The sequence below is a fragment of the Bos grunniens genome, chromosome 14 (assembly GCF_055505025.1).
Source record: "Bos grunniens cultivar Pamir isolate PY7600 chromosome 14, Bosgru_T2T1.0, whole genome shotgun sequence".
Taxonomy (NCBI): domain Eukaryota; kingdom Metazoa; phylum Chordata; class Mammalia; order Artiodactyla; family Bovidae; genus Bos; species Bos grunniens.
Window position 1 is genome coordinate 14,705,734 of NC_141178.1, and position 15,306 is coordinate 14,721,039.

General features: G+C 41.1%; 1 protein-coding gene across 5 annotated transcripts in view; it reads left to right on the forward strand.

Annotated features, from left to right (window-relative positions):
• The window catches only part of SDC2 (syndecan 2), a 122,758-nt gene extending 107,889 nt beyond the window's left edge, over window positions 1–14,869 (forward strand). For all 5 annotated transcript variants that reach the window (XM_086336015.1, XM_086336019.1, XM_086336014.1 and 2 more), the window contains exons 3-5: window positions 3,515–3,651; window positions 11,209–11,344; window positions 12,456–14,869. In XM_086336015.1, the coding sequence (XP_086192141.1) occupies window positions 3,515–3,651; window positions 11,209–11,344; window positions 12,456–12,619 (437 nt within the window). In that variant the 3' untranslated portion in view covers window positions 12,620–14,869. The remainder of the gene's footprint in view (window positions 1–3,514; window positions 3,652–11,208; window positions 11,345–12,455) is intronic.
• Window positions 14,870–15,306: the final 437 nt, after the last annotated feature.

Here is a 15,306-nt window from a genome sequence, read left to right on the forward strand (position 1 = left end):
GTGGAATAATCTTATTTATTCCTTCCTATATTCCCTATTTCCCAATTTCATCTGTGAAAAAAAATGCCTTATTTTTTAAAAGATGTATTTCTTTAGGAAGTAGAAAAAAATGTTATTTTTTTTTTTTAAAGAAGAGACTCAGTGAACAGTGGAAGCAGATAAAAATAGTTCCAGATAGAGAAAGAGGGGATGACACTGATTTTAGGAATGAGAGTTTAAGCAGGAAAGTTTCCAGGGTAGAAACAGGCTTTGGCTCAAGGCTAAGCTGTTTCAGGCACAGAGGACAGTGAGAGCTGAAAGTCAGGGGTGAAGGGCATGTGATCAATGGGGTCCCCAGATTTCTGGTTTGGGCAAGAGGGTCAGTCTTTTTAATAAAGATGATAAATGCAGTGGAAGAGCCACCTGAGGTGGGTCACTCATCTAATTTAAGAAGTGCTAACTTGAGAGAATTTTCTACTTTACAAAATCTCTTCTTTCACAACAAATTATCCAAACTCCTAATTTGGCGATTTGTATTTGTAGCTGTTGTAAGCCAAGAGTCTCGAAAACCCTTAATTGAAAATTTTTCATTTCTCATTGAATTTTTTTCCTAAGAAGCAAATCAGTCATATTATGTATAAAATTTCGATGGAAAATCAGGGAAGCTGATATGAGAGAGCAGTGTATTTGGACCCATCATTATTAATGACTTACATTTATGTAACATTTTATGTACACAGAATGCTTTCAAATATATATATATATAATTCAAAAATATATATATATAATGTTTGCACCTCTGAGAATTAGTGGTTGTTATCCCCATTTTACTGATGAAGAAACTACCTCAAGCATTATTTGTCCAAGGTCACAGAGATAATAAATGCCAGAACAAGTACTAAGTTTGTTTAATGCCAAATCCCATATTTATTTCAATATACTCTTCACCATTTTTTTCCCTAAATAATGAGTGTACATGCTGGAGGAAATCAATATATTAACATATTTAAAATGAGTCATATTCATAGTTTTGCACTTTTCCTAGTATCTTACCTCATATTTTTTGAACTGCTTGTTATTTTAACATGATTCCATGTGGAGTCTGGGGCTATTCATCATTTTTTCCTGTCTGAGGAAGCAGGTTAGTTTGAGTTACAGACTTTGGATTTTTTGAGTTGTTACAAGTTTGACAAATGATCAACTTAAAAAGAATGTTGTATTTGAATGTGAACAATTCTCAAATGTTATTTTTGTAAAAAGGCAAAATGAACAAACAAAAGACATAGTGTCCAGTTGGAAGTCAGTTGTCAGTCCTTACCGCACAGATTCTGGGTCAGCGCCTGGAGGTGCTGGGATTTTGTTAGACACTCTTTTGGGGAGCCAATCAAATGCAATCCCTCAGCCATAGGAAGCTTGTGATAAATGCAGTCTTAGGGTAAGAAAGGTGGTGCTAAATAAGCAGGTGATGAAGACTCTAATGTGGAAGGAAGGCCTTCTCCAAGGAATGACATTTGTGCTAAAAGTCGAGAGGTGAGGTTTAGAAATTAACTAGGCAAAGACTTCTGGCCGAAGATCAGACTCCACAGCTGGAGTCTAGGGGATAACAGGATAAATGATGCTGAAGGAAACTGAAAGGTAGGCCAGGACCGACTACACAAGAAGAGGCGGTGGTGTTTTCTATTCACCTTGGGAGCAGTGGAGTGCCACTGGTATGGTGTTAAACAGGAGAGTGATGGGTTGCAGCCCGTCTGTGCACAGAGGACTAGAGGGAAACGAGGAAGAAGGGAGGTACAGTGGCGGTGGGAAGACTGGACGGGGTGGAAGCCCGGGAACTCCAGAAAGGTGTTAAGAGTGGAGACATAAAAAGAAGGTGAAATCCATAGAACCGGTGATGGATTCAATGTGGTGGTGAGGAAGAGGGGAGGGAGCCAGAGCTGTGATTTACAGGAACAAAGGGTTCCACTCACTGCCAGATAACGTGAGGAGAAAAGACTGCGTTTGTAGAGGGACAGGCAGGGAAATCATGAGTTCTAGTTTTTTAAAATTTTATGGACAGATAGTTGATTTACAATATTATGTTCATTTCTGCTGTACGACAGTGATTCAGTTGTGTATATTTTTCCATATTCTTTTCCATTATGGTTTATCACAGGATATTGAATATAGCTCCCTGTGCTATAGAATATGACTTTGTTGTTTATCCATTCTATGTATCATAATTTGCATCTGTTAATCCCAAACTTCCAATCCTTCCCTCCTTACCTCCTCTCCCCTGGCAACCACAGGTCTGTTTCATGAGTTCTATTTTGAACATGACCAAGATGTATTTACTACCTTTGAGTCATTCAAGTGAAAATGCCAAGTAGGCTGGTGGATATGTAGGTCTAAATTTCGGAGGAGTGGTAGAAGGGAACCACTTGGGTTAGCTTGGGTTTCATTTGTATTTAGATGTAACAGAAGCCATGGGTGAGAGAGAAAGTGTAGAGTAAGGTGCCGCCTAGGGCTCAACCTTAAGGAACTTTTCATATTTTGTGTCCAGGTAGAAGACAGTGAATCTGCAAAGGAGACTTAGAAATAGCCAGAGAGGTGAGGGGAAAGCCAGGAAGTCAAAGTCATAGAAACCCAAAGGCAGTGTATCAGAAAGGAGGTGAGAGTTGACAAGCGACCAGTGATACTAGGAGGTTCAATTAGATGAGGACCACTCTGGAAAATGCCACTGGATATGGTATGTGAAGGGGAATGGTGACCTTAAGAAAACATGCCAGCAGTGTGGTGACAGGGAACATTTGACTCGGGGGAGTAGAGCAGAAAGTGGAATAGATGGTGTGGGAAGGAGCCAGTGAGTCTGCACACCACTGAGAAAGTCTGACTATAAACAGGGGAGGAAGTGCAGCAGCTCACTCAGATAAAGGGTCAGTGTTCCCTTTTCATTGTTGTTGTGATGGAAAATGGAAAATATAGCATGTTTCAGCATAGAAGGGAAGCAATCTCTTGAGGAGGAGAAACTGAACACACAAGTAAAAGAAGGGCTACTTGAGGGTCTTCCCTGGTGGTCCAGCAGTTAAGAATCTACCTTGCAATGCAAGGGACATTGGTTCGATCCCTGATCGGGGAACTAAGACCCCATATACCATGGAGCTGCTAAATCCATGCACTGCAACCAGAGAGCCCGGGTGCAGCAATTATTGAGCCTACAGGCCACTACTGGAGAGTCTGTGTGCCACAATGAAACATTCCCTCATGCTACAACTAAGCCCTGATGCAGCCAAATAAATTATTTTTAAAAGGGCTACTTGAGAACTTTCGGAATAATAATAATAATATAGAAAAAAATGCCAGACTCCCCACAGATCCACTTTGAAGTCATTTCTTTATTGCTCTGAAGACTGCAGGAAGGTTTATGCTGAGTTCCTAAGGAGCAGGTATTGTGAAAAAACATGACTCTGTCATCATCAACTTTAGACCAAGTAGCCTGATACTGTAGAATTCTGTGTCGTGACTCGTGTGCTTAGCTCGTCTTTGCTTATTCTTCCAGGAGCTGGTGAGGATGGAGAGAGTCCAGAGCTGACCACGTCTCGACCCATTCCAAAGATACCATTCACTAGTACTGCTCCAAGAGTGGAAACCACAACGCTGAGCAAGATACAGGACAAGATCCCTGCTCAGACAAAGGTGTGTTTTATTTTGCATCGCGTCATCAGGTTATTGTCAATGTGCCTTTAAAAAAAATTGTACAGAATGTTCCTTTTAAGAGGCACCTTTTAAAACTGTAAGGTCAACTGGTCTTTTCATTATATTGTAAATGGCTCCTCCTTACTCTTCAAGATTGTTTTGACATTTGCCACCTACTGCTTTTTTTGTTGTTGTTGTTAAATAGGCTTTGTTTTTCAAAGCAGTTATAGGTTCACAGCAGAACTGAGTGGGAAGCACAGAGAGTTCCCGTATACCACCCGCCACCATAATGTTCAACTGCCCCCCACTATCAACGTCCTGTGACAGAGAGGTACACTTGTTACAACTGGTGAATCCACATTCAGTTCAGTGGCTCAGTTGTTTCCAACTCTTTGTGACCCCATGGACTGCAGCACGCCAGGCTTCCCTGTCCATCACCAACTCCTGGAGTTCACTCAAACTCATGTCCATCACGTCAGTGATGCCATCCAACCATCTCATCTTCTGTCGTCCCCTTCTCCTCCCGCCTTCAATCTTTCCCGGCATCAGGGTCTTTTCAAGTGAGTGGGTTCTTCACATCAAAGGTGGCCAAAGTATTGGAGTTTCAGCTTCAGCATCATTCCTTCCAATGAATATTCAGGACTGATTTCCTTTAGGGTGGACTGGTTGGATCTCCTTGCAGTCCAAGGGACTCTCAAGAGGCTTCTCCAACACCACAGCTCAAAAGCATCAATTCTTCAGTGCTCAGCTTTCTTTACAGTCCAACTCTCACATCCATACATGACTACTGGAAAAACCACAGCTTTGACTAGATGGACCTTTGTTGGTAAAATAATGTCTCTGCTTTTTAATATGCTGTCTAGGTTTGTCATAGCTTTTCTTCAAGGAGCAAGAATCTACATTGGCTGGTCATAATCTCCTAGAGTCCAGAGTTTAATTTAGGGTTTGCTCACCGTGATGTATTACATTGTATGGGTTCTGACACATTTCTAATGGGCGTGTATCCACCATTAGTAGCCTGCAGAATAACTTCACTGTCCTAAAAGTCCTCTATCCCCTACATGTTTGTTCCTCCTGCCCTCCCAGCCCCTGGAAACCACTGATTTCTTTTTAGTATCTCCGTAGTTTGTGCCTTTCCAAAATGTTGCATAGTTAGAATCATGTAGTATGTGGTCTTTTCAGACTGGCTTCTTTCACTTAGTAATATGCATTTACAGTTCCGCCATGTCTTTTCATAGCCTAATGGCTAATTCTACCTATTATTTTTATCACCCGGGCCTAGCTTATAAACAAATCTTTTTTACAGGGTTCTTCTTCTTAAGGAACTCACAGCCCAGTTAAGCAAAACCTTTTCAGTTTATGTGACGTACATTAAGAAAATTTGTTTTTATTTCATAAAGAATTGGTTGTGAGTTAAAACCATTGTAAACTTTACATCTGCTGAAATAGGTTATGGACTAAGAAGACCCCAGGTACTAATCTCAATGAGTATTTTCCCAAAGTCTTTTCAGGCGCACCACCAGTGGTATGTAAACTTCAGCTCTTCCAATGGTAATGATGAGTGTGGGTACATCTCTATATTCATTCTGAGAACTGTCTTATAAGAAACAAGATCTTTGGCCTTAAAACAGAGCAAAGGTTTCTAATGGAAACTAGGGGACTGGTGATTTTGGCTTTATTAGCATGGTATTGCAATTAGCTGACCAGCTACGACTAGGTAAGCTTCTTAAGTTGGAAAATGCATGCTACAGTCTGAAGAAGGCTGAAGTTTCAAATCCTGTTGTTGTTCAGTGGCTCAGTCATGTCTGACTCTTTGCGACCCCATGGACTGCAGCACACCAGGCCTCCCTGTCCCTTCACCATCTCCCAGAGCTTGCTCAAACTCATGTCCATTGAATCAGCAATGCTGTCCAACCATCTCGTCCTCTGTTGTCCCCTTCTTTTCCTGCCTTCAATCTTTCCCAGCATCAGGCTCTTTTATAATGAGTCTGCTCTTTGCATCAGGTGGCCAAAGTATTGGAGTTTCAGCTTCAGCATCAGTCCTTCGAATGAATATCCAGGATTTATTTCCTTTAGGGTTGACTGGCTTGATCTCCTTGAAGTCCAAGGGACTCTCAAGAATCTCCAACACCACAGTTCGAAAGTATCAATTCTTCGGCCCTCAGCTTTCTTTATGATCCAACTCTCACATCCAGGTGTGACTACTGGAAAAACCATAGCTTTGACTAGACAAAGACATAGACATAAACTAGACATAACTAGACATAGCTTTGACTAGACTTTTTCGGCAAAGTAATGTCTCAAGTCCTAGATCTGGTCAAGTGTCTTAGCTTCTCTGACCCATTTCTCTTGGTCCTTGGGAAGATTAAATGTGAGGGCATGCAGCATGGCACCTGAGACCCAGCAAGCACTCTGTAAGCCTTCATGGAAGTCGGTTAGAGCAGTAGAGACTGGGGCAGTTCACCAAGGGAAAGTGTGGAGTAACAGCGGCAGGAGACTGCAGACAGTGGAGGATAGCATGCTGCTTAGGAGAGCTTGGAGTCACAAGTGTCCCTGTTTGGTGCTCACCCGTCTGTTGGTTAGAAATGAGATGCTGCCAAGGTCTAACAGCAGACAGGATGTGGAAGACTGTGTCATGAAGGTAGGGACAGGCTGTCTCTGGAGTGAGAAGTGCCCCCTCTGCAGGTAGGGCTGCACATGGGCTTCCAGCCGGATGACGCCCCTCCCTCTCCCACAGTGCACTTGTTCTTCCCTTCCCCTTCCCACAGTGCACTTGTTCTTCCCCTCCCCTTCCCACAGTACACTTGTTCTTCCCCTCCCCTTCCCACAGTGCACTTGTTCTTCCCCTCCCCTTCCCACAGTGCACTTGTTTTTCGCTTCTCCGCTAACTTCCTACCCACCGCACTCCGCACGTAAGCACATAGGGTGGTGAGGAACAGGGCTGGCTAGGTTTCTTCAGATGTGGAGCAGCCAGGAGAGTCCTCTCCAGACTGGAGTGCTCTCTGTTGGATGGAGAAGGGCCTGTTACCGTTAGCGGTAGACCAACTTCATAGGCCAGGCGCTAGGAGAAGGAGGAGCTGTGAGCCGTGAGGCAGACCCATTTGGCTCCCTGCATGGTAGCTGCTCCAGAAATGGATTCTGTTGAATGAATGAAAAGAAAAAGGGAGAAGATAAGTGAAAAGCAACAGGTGCAGCTGAGGGTAGGTCATCCGGGGTGGCCGCTGAAAGACGCATCTGACTCTACTGCACGTATATGTGACCACTGGTCGTGACTGAATCCCCTGAGGTCAGGAACCATAACCATTAGGACTCACTAGTTTGAGACACGGAGAAGGCAATGGCAACCCCCACTCCAGTACTCTTGCCTGGAAAATCCCATGGATGGAGGAGCCTGGTAGGCTGCAGTCCATGGGGTCACTAAGAGTCAGACAGGACTGAGCGACTTCACTTTCACTTTTCACTTTCATGCACTGGAGAAGGAAATGGCAACCCACTCCAGTGTTCTTGCCTGGAGAATCTCAGGGACGGCAGAGCCTGGTGGGCTGCCGTCTGTGGGGTCGCACAGAGTCGGACACGACTCAAGTGACTTAGCAGCAGCAGCAGCAGCAGCTTAAGACAAGAAACTCAGTTTTGGCTTTTTGTGGTAGAGTTTTTATCCTCAGGAAAACCTAAGTTGACATAGAGCTGTCTGGTCAGTTGACAACAATAGGTTGAAAATTGATGTACGTTTAAAAAAATTGACTTTAAGGGAGTAATTGTGTCAGATTGAAATAAAGAAGGTAGATGTTTGGCAGATGAGCTCAGAAAGGAAGGACCCCAAAACAGTTTAACGTATTCTTGGTAGCATTTGTTTTTGATGTAGTAATAGTAAAAGTTCATCCATTTGTGGGAGACATTATTGAGTGCTACTCATTGTGTTGAACACTTTTTCAGTACTTATCATAATATTAATATTAGTGATTAAATTTTCTATATTGTAATTACATGGCACAGCTAAATTAAACATTGCTTTTCGGATACCATTAATACAGACTGCTTTTGAGTGGGCATCACAGTGGCATTGATGTCACTGTTATAGATATTCTGTCCAGTTTGTTGTAAATGTATGTGACTAAAATAAAAGAATACAGGTATCTGTTCAAGCAGAGCATTGCTCGTAACCTTTTACTCAGTTACATTTTCATGGTATCCAAAGAACCAGACATGGATATGACAGATCTTTAATTGACTTCATCTAATCATCTATGCTGCCTTTTCATAATTTCACTTTGCACACATATATGAGAGTCCAGGCATTTCAGATTAGTTCTGTACTATAGAAAGTATTCTTATTAGTCAAACTCTTCCTTTCATACAATAAAACTTGTAAATTTAAAGAGTAACTGTTCCATCCAGAGCACTTAGAAGCTTGTGCACTCATTCCTGTGAGTATGTGGGAACCCCAGTTCTGTGGAGACCTCCTATCCCCAACCCGCAGACCCCCTGAAATGTAAGCTCATTCCTGGCTGTTGGATCAGAAGCTGAGTAAAATGGAAATGTTAACTCTCTCAAAGGATTTTAGGGACTGAAAAGACCTGAGGGGAACTCATGTGATCTGTCATATAAATGAGACAGAGATGACATGGATGAATTAAATCCATCTCTAATGTCACAGTAGCTACTTACTTTCCCCTCATTCACCACCAGAACTCACTTCCTCTTTCCCTCATCACAAACCTGGGTATCAACCTACTTGAGTTTTCTCTTCCCTTTCCTAACTCTCCCTTAACTGCTAATGAGCAGTGAAAAGTCTCCTAAATTAGAATCCAGATAATTCATTTCCTCATCTATTGACTTGTCTGTCCTTCTACAAAGCATCCAATTAACAATGGGCTTTCCTTGAGAAGAATGGAGGAATTGAGGCAGAATACTGTCAATGAGCTTTTCTTTTTGCTTTCCCTTGGTACAGGAAAGCCAGGGGAGACCTTTATTTTCTTCTGTCACAATAATATAGCTGCTGCTGCTGCTAAGTTGCTTCAGTTGTGTCCGACTCTGTGCGACCCCATAGATGGAAGCCCACCAGGCTTCCCCGTCCCTAGGATTCTCCAGGCAAGAAAACTGGAGTGGGTTGCCATTTCCTTCTCCAATGCATGAAAGTGAAAAGTGAAAGTGAAGTTGCTCAGTCATGTCTGACTCTTCGCGACCACATGGACTGCAGCCTACCAGGCTCCTCCATCCATGGGATTTTCCAGGCAAGAGTACTGGAGTGGGGTGCCATTGCCTTCTCTGCACAATAATGTAGAGAATAGTGAAATTTGGAGTGCATTTGTATGGAAGTGAAATGATCATTTTCCTGTAGCCTCTGCTTTTTGTAAGTCATGGTGGATTGAGGGTTAAGTCAGTACAAGGTTTTTGTGTGGCTTAGGAAAATAAGACAGGCATTCTTTATCATGCTTTATTATGCATCATCTTCAGTGGAAACCAGTCTAGTGCTCTGTCCACTGAGGCAAGGCCCACTGACCTGGAACTCAGATGGATTCACCTAGTGATCCTTCTTGGAAACATTGATGACCTTAAGGCACCCCAGAAAGGTGAGGTCTCCATGCTTTTTAACCCTCTAGGCTAAGTAGCTAGTGGCCATATTGGATGAATGCTGGCCTTCAAAAAGCCATCAGGCATTCAACTGGGCCACAGCTTAGAATCCTAATGAAGGTGGTTGGCTGCTCTTAGGAAGAGTAATAAAGCTAAACAATATTTTCGTCTACAGGAAGAGACTAGTAGAATTGATAGTGTTTTTTGTCAGTAGTGTTGGCCAACAAGAACTTGAGCCAGATAGAGAAGAACCATCTCATTTGAACTGAGCTTATCTAATTCAGTGGTTCTCAAACTGTAAAATTATCTGGAGAGCTTTAAATAAGTACCAACAATAAGCAGTGCCAGTTTTACTCAGTCCAGAACAATGAAACAGTCTCTAGTGGTGGTCTTATATATATATTTAACTTTTCAGGTGATTTCAGATTTCAGTGTAATCTTAGGTCATTTGTACATGATAGCCAACATTGGTACTGAAGGTTAGAAAGCCAACAGATGATTTATGTGATGGCATAATGGGCTGTCAAGTGTTCTGGGGTTTTTGAGAGGTGGAACATCAGGACTTCGTGAAGGACAAATGGACAATGAAAGAAGTGAAAATTTTGCATTGGAGTTAGAAGAACTGTATGAACCAAGGCACAGATGTTAGGGATCAGTTTTGGTAAGTAAGTGGTGGTATAGATGGCTTTTCAGGGCTTCGTACTGGAGATTAGGCAGTGGCCTTGGGAGATGGATTGGAAGCCACCCAACACATGCAGTTGAGTATGATGTGGTAAAGACCTAGATAAGGCCTCAGGAATGAGAATCCATGGAAGACACTGAATTTGAAGGAATGGTGAAACGCAAATTGAAAGGGCTATATATATATGTGTGTGTATATATATATATGATATATGAGGTATCACTTAGTCATATCCATCTCTTTGCGACCCTGTGGACTGTAGCCAGGAAGGCTCCTCTGTCCATGGAATTCTTCAGGCAGGAATACTGGAGTGTGTTGCTATGCCCTCTTTCAGGAGATCTTCCCAACCCAGGGATTGAACCCACGTCTCCCACATGGCAGGCAGATTTTTTACCATCTGAGCCACCACCAGGCAAGCCCATTGAAAGGACGGTGACATACCAAAACATATAACTTGAAATGTGCCAAAATAACTTCAGGGGCCCAAGAGAATAGTAGTTACTATTGATGAAAATAGGGAGAGGGTCGATCTGTTATGATGGTACAGCCAAGGATGAGGGTCCTGTAGGGTGCTGGTAGGTAGGAATAATGCTGCCTGGAGGGGAGATGGTGAGAGTTGTAGAATACTCAAGAAACTGAGAGTGCCCTTCACTGGACAGATAGAAAAAGTGAGGTCTAGAAAAATAGTGGATCAGGGCCACACAGGAGCTCCTTACAGAACCCTCGACCCCCTGAAGTCTAGATTCTAATCCAGGGTGTGGTGAAGGTGTAAGAGTCAATAAATAGAGGGCATCATTACAGATGAAGCCTGTTGGCTGTGCCCCACAGAGTGGTAGCAGGCAGAGCCCTGGGAGAACACTCAGAGAGAATGCCTGCAGGGAAGCTGCCATCACAGTACCCCATGTAGCAGAAAGGTGATGGAGTGAGTTGAATTGGGTAATGTTGTTGGGTTGGAGCAGCTAGAAGGGGATGGTGGCCTGAAGACTGAAGAGTGGTAAGAAAGCTAGAGATCCTTGTGAAATGTCAACTTAGAGAACCTAACCATGCCATTAGGATTATTGCGAACTCAATAAATTGTCCATCTTGCCTGTACATGTGGTGGGTGTTAAAACCGTGAACAATGCGGGTCCACCATAGGACTCACCCATTGGTATACACATCACACAAAGGGATTATTTCATTTATTTTCTAAACCCAGTGTTTGAAAAAAAAAACTTGGAAAAGTACTTACTATTTCTTTCTTCCAGCACATTAAAAGAAGATTTTTATAATCTTTCTTCTTTTTTTTTTTTTGCCTATACCAGTCACCTGAAGAAATTGATAAGGAAAAAGTTCACCTCCCTGACTCAGAAAGGAAAACGGACCCAGCTGAAGAGGATACAAACGTATATACTGAGAAGCACTCAGACAATCTGTTTAAACGAACAGAAGTCCTGGCAGGTCAGTAGCCTGGTGGAGGGTCCGTAAATAGGCTTCTGGTTGTCTGAGTGATGTTTAGAAGTATCAGCAGGGTTTGCCGGATGTTACCTTACTACTGAAAACCATCTTGAGCACCTGTTTCCTTTCAGAGCGAGTGAGGCAAGGGTTAGGCAAAGGATGTCGCTGTTTTCTGTCAGCTCTCTCAGCCTACCCCTTGGCCCGCCATTTGGGTTGGGGTGGGGAGAGGCAAGAAGAAAGTTAAGGCCTAAATTGGTCTAGAACAACTGGGTGTCAGGTATGGCAGAATGTGAAGCTCAGTCAGGCTTGATTCAAGACCTCCTGATCTCAAGATAAACTTAAGAGAAGGTTGTTTATGGAGAGGGCCGTTGATACAGTGCCTACGGCACAGAAGGATGTTGTCTCTAATCATAAATCAAAGTATTAACCTTTGATTTTAAAGGGGAAGATTTGCAAGATTTTAGAACACAGTCCTTTTAAAAATTTTTTATTTTATTGAAGTATATTTGATTTACAACGTTGTGTTAGTTTCTAATGTACAGCAAAGTGATTCAGTTATACATATAATAGTTTACATCTGCTAATCCCAAGCTCCCAATCTAGCCCTCCCCCACCCCCCACCCCTCCCTTAGCAACCACAGATCTGACCTCTACCTTTGTAGAACACTTGATCCTTGAGAGGAAAGCCCCAAATCCAAGATGACAAAGGAAATTTGCATGCTTTTTGCACAGTTCCCTTTGCAAAATTTAAGTCAGTTATATCATGTTTTGTGTTTTCATTGAAAAAGCAATTAGAAGATTAGATTACAAAAAGTGAATGCTGAAAAGGCTTAAGAGTTTTAATGTATGGAACTAGTTGAGGTCACAGCCAGATTTTTTTCTTATTGAGGCTTTTGGGTGATATTATTAATACTAATCAAAGGAAGTATTATACCTCTTGAAGAATGTCAGCTTTGCTTAATTACCTGGTTGCTTCATTGAATCCAGTTTTTTTTAGTTTGGGGGTTTTCAAATTAAGCTTTTTATGAAAGTGTCGATAAATTGGCCTTAACAAAGCTAATTTCTGCCATCCTTGAATCTCTTCTAAAAGTAATCTTCCTTTGGTGTGTTTCAGCTGTCATTGCCGGCGGAGTTATTGGCTTTCTCTTTGCAATTTTCCTCATCCTGCTGTTGGTGTATCGCATGAGAAAGAAGGATGAAGGAAGTTATGACCTTGGAGAACGCAAACCATCCAGTGCTGCTTATCAGAAGGCACCTACTAAGGAGTTTTATGCGTGAAAACTCCCATTTAGTGTCTCTATTTATGAGATCACTGAACTTTTAAAAATAAAGCTTTTGCATAGAATAATGAAGATCTTTGTTTTTTGTTTTTTGTTTTTTTTCATTAAAGAGCCATTCTGGCACTTTAATGATAAAAATCCCATTGTATTTAAATCTTTTCATGTATTTCTTTAGAACAACATAAAATTCAAACTTAACATCTGCAGTGTTCTGTGAATAGCAGTGGCAAAATATTATGTTATAAAAACGCTCAATGTATATGGAATCGGTTTAAATTTCTATGCGCAAATATGAAAAGAGTGTTTTTATCCGATGGTTCAAAGATGAAAGCTATTTCATTTGTGTCAGCATGTCTCAGAGTGACCTTATCAAGTTGGTCTTACTTTGTTAATTTATCTGTTCCCCTCTCCTCTGCTCGCCCTTGGAAACAAAACAAAACTCTATGCCTTTTGTAGCTGTTACGGTGCAATTTGTCTTTGGGTAATTCAGATAATGGTAATTTAGTGTATATGTGATTTTCAAATATGTAAACTTTAACCTTCACTTTGTATAAATTTTTAAGTGTCAGACTATCCATTTTACACTTGCTTTATTTTTCATTACCTGTAGCTTCAGGCAGATTTGCAACAGCAAATTAATGTGTAAAATTGGATTATCACCACAAAACTGTTTAGTCATGTCTATCCATTCAGATCTTCTTTTGAGAGGATTTGATGTGAGTTTTTGACAAGCCTCAGCAAACCCAAAGATGCTAACAGTATTTTGAGAAGTTGCTGCAGATTCCTTTGGCCACTGTATTTGCTAATTTCTTGCAATTTGAAGGTACGAGTAGGGACTTAAGAAAAAATCAGTTTTTGTTCTTACAAATGCATTTAAGTTGTAAACGTCTTTTTAAGCCTTTGAAGTGCCTATGATTCTATGTAACTCGTTGCAGACTGGTGTTAATGAGTATATATAACAATTAAAAAAAAAGTTGGTATTTTATAAGCACAGACAATTCTAATGGTAACTTTTGTAGTCTTACGAATAGACGTAAATTGTAATTTGGGAATATAAAAACTACTGAATAAATCATGTGGCCTAATATTGAAAATGTCACTGTTATAAATTTTGTACATTTTCGATCAAATGTACACCTCCCCTTTGCTAACAACCGTCTGCTCTCAAGGATGTTGTGGGTTTGATTTCTGAGTGTTCCACGGTGTCTGTAAATCAAAACCAAAGAGCTCATTTGATGAAGCTGTTTATTATCAGATTCGCTTCTGAATTGGCCAGAGGAAATCTGAATGTATCATCCTGTGTGTGTTTGGATATAGATATTGGAAGGCTCCCAGGGAGGGAATTGTGAGTTTCACAACCTTTATAAAGATAGCTCAATATTGATGGCAATATTGAGATGGATACCTGCTCTGACAAATAACTTTTAGGACTATGATTTCCAAAGAACTAAAGAGGGCTTTCCTGATGTCGGTATCTATGGTTTAGTCCTCTGGATTGTTTTACCTTTGAAACTGTGCTCCAAATCTCTCCTGAAGTTTAACTGAAGAAGTAATAGATGGAATACCATAGTTCACACTATGGGGAAGAAGAGTCCCTCAGGGAGGTTCTAGGCGTTAAAAGGAGGGCTTCACTGCTTAGGAATGAGGTTGCCAGAGAGCAGTGATGCCTGAGGAAGAGATGGAAATGTGAGGGTACCCTGGCGCCCTGGCTGGGGACTTCCTTCTAACTGAACATTTCCTTTTTCTGTTTTACCACCAATTTTGTTTTAAAGTGTGAACTGCCAAAGTAGGAAGAAGACAGGAAAAACAGCAACCTTTCCAACATATAATTTGCTTTTAACGAAGTATGAATACTTGCTTCATTTAGAGGACATTCCCTGGAATTGCCACAGATTTAAAAAAAAAAAAAATTGATGCAGCACTCAGAACAGTGTTTACTTAAATTCTTAATGGCCTTAATTCTCAAAGTCCTGTCCCATCACTTACAGAATCAGTCTACTGCAGAGTGATTGAAAGAAGTGCAAGCACTTTCTAAAGCTGCACAATGTCCCTCGGTTATGGAGGTTATGAGTGTAGTGGGTATACCTCTAACTGTGCAAAGCATAGCAAAGTTCAGTTCGTAGAATATTAACTGCTTGGAATATTCATGCCAGGAAAAGGAAATTTCTGGCAAATATTTTGTCACTGCTGTAAAGCAAAATATTTGTTAAAGTGCCAAAATAAAGTCTGTCATGCTGAAAGTAAAAAATCATTGTATAGACTGACATCCAGTTTTCTTCAACTCTACGTTTTCTGCTCAGTTTTTTTGTTTGTTTGTTTGTTTTTAAAGATTCAGTAAATACTACTATGAAAAGTGTTAGTAATGATTACCAAGTTCAGGAAAATTTTGGTAAAATATAAATATTAAAGCCAATGTGAAAATTTCCTGTTTCCTTAACCACATCTAAATGATTTCCTATGTGTGAATACGGCTTTCTTTGAGAAGCGTGCAGTATTCAAACTGTCCCATTTTGAGCACATGTGGGTAATGGTATGAGCTCATTTTTTAAAAAGTTTCACCTGCAAGTGCCTAGTACCTGAACTTCAGGATTAGGGCATGGTTAGTAAAGTTGAATTTAGGTTAGACAAGATTGCAGAAATTACCATCTATCGACATTAAAACTTAATACTTTCAGATCAGATGTT